At 37.5% G+C, this 4293-nt stretch overlaps 1 protein-coding gene across 1 annotated transcript; it reads right to left on the reverse strand.

Moving 5' to 3' along the window:
- Window positions 1-313: 313 nt before the first annotated feature.
- Window positions 314-3858, reverse strand: LOC121320235 (asporin). Its single transcript, XM_041258488.1, has 4 exons — window positions 3650-3858; window positions 3203-3280; window positions 1759-2527; window positions 314-1461 (listed from the first exon to the last, which is right to left on the reverse strand). Exons 2-4 carry the CDS (start codon window positions 3273-3275, stop codon window positions 375-377), a joined length of 1929 nt encoding a protein of 642 aa, XP_041114422.1. The 5' UTR covers window positions 3276-3280; window positions 3650-3858; the 3' UTR covers window positions 314-374.
- Window positions 3859-4293: the final 435 nt, after the last annotated feature.

Genomic DNA, 4293 nt, shown 5'->3' on the forward strand with positions numbered 1-4293 from the left:
TAGTGTTTACTGTTGAAATTATTGTATTCGGCTATATCTCTGTACCCTTAGCCACACAGAAAACCCAAACGTTTCAGAAGCCCAGTCTTGTTTGTACAGATATTCCAGAAACACAAATATATATATAACTGAAACTAGTGTGATGTGATGCTCTTCATTTACCTCACTCAACTAACTCATTAACAAAAATAATATGTGTCATCTTTGTAAATGTGTCTTTTTTGGCAGTGGAGTAATCATAATTACAAAACTACATTTGTCCGAAATACAAACTTTATTTGTATTCACAATATAGAAAAAAAGTGGAGTGCGTATATAAACAAGGAATACATATAATTTGTTCTCATTACAAAAAAAAAAAATCTGCAACAAATTTAATAGAAATGGATAATTTGATAGCCTCTGAGGCACCTGAAAGCATGGGTATTAATGTTCCTCATGTCAATATTGTTATGCTCTAAATGGACAAGGACTAAGCGGCTCATTTGAGGTTTGTTTCCACAGAATGAATCCCGGGAGATAGACTTGATTTTGTTATCATTTAGGGCCACCGAGTGCATAGTTAAAGGAAGCCGACGAGGAACTTCAAGGAGACGGTTGTGGCTGATGTCCAGAAGATGCAAAGCCGATATTCCCTTGAAAGCACCAGCAGCCACCTTGGCTATCTTATTGCGAGAGAGCCCAAGTTGCTCCAGATTCGGCATTTTTAAGAATGCATCTTTACTCACTGAATCAATTCTGTTGTCCTCAAGAACTAAATTCTTTAACGCTTTTGGGAGGTTTATGGGTATCAGATTAAGAAGGTTCTTTCCAAGATTGAGGTTCTCAAGATTAACCATGCGACTGAAAGAATGTTTATCAATACCCTTGTTGGTCAGGAGGTTGTTGCTGAGGTCAAGGTAAAGCAGATCAGAATAGTCTGTAAAGATCTGAGCTGAAATTGTGTCTATCTGGTTTCCTTCCAAAAAGAGTTCTTTTAGGTTGATGGGCAGTTTGGACGGGACACCAATCAGTTGGTTGTGATTCAGACTCAATGTTTTCAAGTTGGTGAGGGAACTAAAGGCTCCAGCAGGGATAGAGTCATTGGTCAAAGTGTTATTGTTGATGCTGATGACCTTCAGGCTCCTGCACCTGCTCCACGCTTGCTCTGATATAACACTGATGTTGTTGAGGTTCAGCCTCAGCTCTTCCAAGGTCGGGGGAAGGTCAGTTGGGATGCTGGATAACAGGTTCTTGTCCAGGTAGAGCCGTGTAAGCTTCTCTATACCTTCGAAAGCTCCCTCTATGGCACTGTCAGTCAGGCGGTTGTTGCTGAGTACCAGGAACTCCAGTGTGAGGTATTCATTCAGCAGATCCAGCTGAACCAGGTCTATCTTGTTGTTCATGAGCAGCATGTACCTGGTGTTGTATGGGATTCCGTATGGGATTTTATCAACTCCTTTATCAGAACACTGCACCACTCTGCAAAAAAACATACAATGACTATTAAAGTAGGTACTGAGTACACTTTTTTAAACAGTTACCAATTTATTCCCCTGTCCACCCCAACTCTTCTGCCCACCCCACATAAAAATTTTAGAATTAATTTGTCAGTGCGGCAACTTCAAATCAAAGAAAAAAAAACAAAAGTAATGTGGTATACTTGGTAAAAAAAAAAAAAAAAATAGGTATGTCTACCTTTTATATAGAAATAAAGTGCTGCTTTTGTACTCATTTGAATAAAAATTACAATAAGTAATATGCTTATTTTAATCTTACCTCCCATAACAGGCACACTCTGGTGGACAGTAATCATTCTTGAAATAGGGAAAATAGGGGATCTTTTCTTTCTTCTTCTTCATCTTAGCTTTGTTCTTGCTTTTCTTGTGAGGTTTCTTACCGTTGTTAGTTTTTTTCCCTTTCTTCGAAATCATTCGTTTTTTAGCCTTTTCCTTGGGCTCCTGACTGGAGTTCTTCCTTTTTTTCAGAAATTGTGCCATTTTTTTTGTTTTTTTCTTGGCAGTTTTTTTCTTTGAAGTTCCATCAGCTTTCGAAGAGTTTGATTGCATGACCTGTACAGCAGTGGGAACCAGCTCCATCTCAAACACATCAGTGAGTATGACCTCACTTTCCCTTAGCGACAATGTTGAGTTTAAAGTATTAGTACTAATATTTGCTATTGGGGCTGCTGCTTCTTCCAGTAACACTGATGTTTGCGTCGAATTAAACTGTACTAAAGGATTGGACATAGGAATTACTTTGGAACCCTCCTGCTCCTTGAATCCGGTTGTGGAACCAACCCCTTCAGGAGTGCTGGGCTGTGTGGGAATGGGATCATCTTGATATAAGACAGTGCTATTGGCAGTGTTATTTTTGTTTCCTTCATTGAGATCCACACTGAGGCCATTCCATACCTTGCCTATGCTTTCAACCACAAATGGCGATGGTGATACAGTTACAGTGGCTGTGGTAGACTCAAGAAATGAAAAACCTGCTTGAGTTGTATTGTCTCTAGTCCCTTCATCTACTGTTACTGTAATGTTTAAACCTGGAGGAAAAAATATATTGTCACCATTTGTTGTTTTGATATGAACCTGTTCACATATCTGTTGACTGTGTAGACGCACACAAAGTTCTTGATTCTTAATTGTTGTTATTTCATGTAACTACCATTATAAAAACCCTTCAAGGTGCCACGTGTACACTCTTATTGTATTGTATACATTTGTGTGTGTAGGACTCTGATAGCAAAGCCGTAGATCTTGTTCAACTAGATATTAATTGCAATCTCAATGGGGGCATGACTTGTCAAAACAATGTCATTCTATTGTTTATAAGAATATGCAGCCCTATTGTCATTCATTACAGTTTGTGTACAGGTGTGCGTTCTGGAATGGGTTGCATGCTTGTGTTCTGAATTAGAGGGGTAGATCACAACCTTATCTTTCTAGGTCATTACTTTTAACTAAATGCAAATTGAGTTTTAATTTTGCATTCTATTACAGTTGGCAAATTCAAAAATAAAACAAAAAAAGAACTTGTTTTTTGCTTGTGATTCCTTTCTGCAAGTGGATCTCTAATTGGCTTATTAAGTTGAAAAGACTATTTAAAATGTTTGACACGATGTGTGAAATTGAGAGCCATGTCAGAAATTAAAAGACATGCAGCACTGCAAATAATGACAATGAGACAGACAGATAATTCATTTCTATTCACTACTTACCAGGTTGAATTACATTTGCCCAGATTGGTAGTACAAATGTCCACATAATACATGTCAATGTATACATTTTCATGGTATCTGTAAGAGGAAAACATATACAATTAAAACTAGTCCAATACTATGGATTAAGCCAATTGTACAGTTAACATCTAGGTGTCAGTTTAAATCTATAAAATAAATGCCATTAAAATAAACTAAAACTTTATCAACAAATTATTTAAATTACATTTAGCTGGACAGATTTCTACTATACCGTTCTCTCTATTAATATGGTTTGGTGAAACAGGTAGAAAGAATACAGCTTAGCTAGGTAGTTTTTTCTACCTAGCTAAGTGCTATGTGACATGTTCCTATTCATTCTGAATACACATTTTTCATAAACAAAATACAACAAACTGTGTAAATTGTGCATTTGAAACCATGCATGCCCATCACAGTATGACTTACCTGCTTTTCTTTGTTTTCCTTAATAATTACACTTTCTTCACTCCTGTTGTGTTGCTCGGGTTACCTTGAAGTCTGCACTCATATTAAGGGCTGCTCTGTAGCAGCACGGTCCACTGATTTCAATAGGTGTGCTCATCCACAGTGCTCTTCAGCATTATTGAGTTCCAAACTTGAGCAAGATAATGATTGGCTTTTTTTTCTCCTTTTAAAAAAGCAGAATGTTCCAATGGAATGTTCACACGTAAACGATGGAGAAGAACAATCTTAATGACAAAATACTTCAAGCACGTAGATAAAGCTCTCAAAAAGGTAAAAAGGCGATAGGGGCATTCAAGCCTGTATGTTTGCTTTAGCACTTCGACCCTTGTGGCTAAACTGTTGCATTGTGGTGCTATGTTTTTCTGTTGCGGGAGTGTGGCATGCATTTTCATTTATTTCATTTATTCTATTAATTCTACAGCTCCTATAGCTTGGTGGAATAGCCTATATCTGGAAATTATCAGAATGGATCCTTGTGAAGATCATTTATAAAGACCTGGCCTTCTGGACAGCTACACTTCCTTCACCATTATATACTGGACTAGCTAATACATTGCACGGCTCTTTTGCTAGTAATTGGTGTTTGTAAATATAGATACCCCGAT

The sequence above is a fragment of the Polyodon spathula genome, chromosome 8, assembly GCF_017654505.1.
Source record: "Polyodon spathula isolate WHYD16114869_AA chromosome 8, ASM1765450v1, whole genome shotgun sequence".
NCBI lineage: Eukaryota > Metazoa > Chordata > Actinopteri > Acipenseriformes > Polyodontidae > Polyodon > Polyodon spathula.

Coding starts and splice junctions, on each gene's coding strand:
- LOC121320235 (XM_041258488.1), bottom strand. CDS start 3,275: ATGAAAATGTATACATTGACATGTATTATGTGGACATTTGTACTACCA. Junction 2,528..3,202: donor GGCAAATGTAATTCAACCTG/GTAAGTAGTGAA, acceptor TTTTTCCTCCAG/GTTTAAACATTACAGTAACA. Junction 1,462..1,758: donor GAGTGTGCCTGTTATGGGAG/GTAAGATTAAAA, acceptor GTTTTTTTGCAG/AGTGGTGCAGTGTTCTGATA.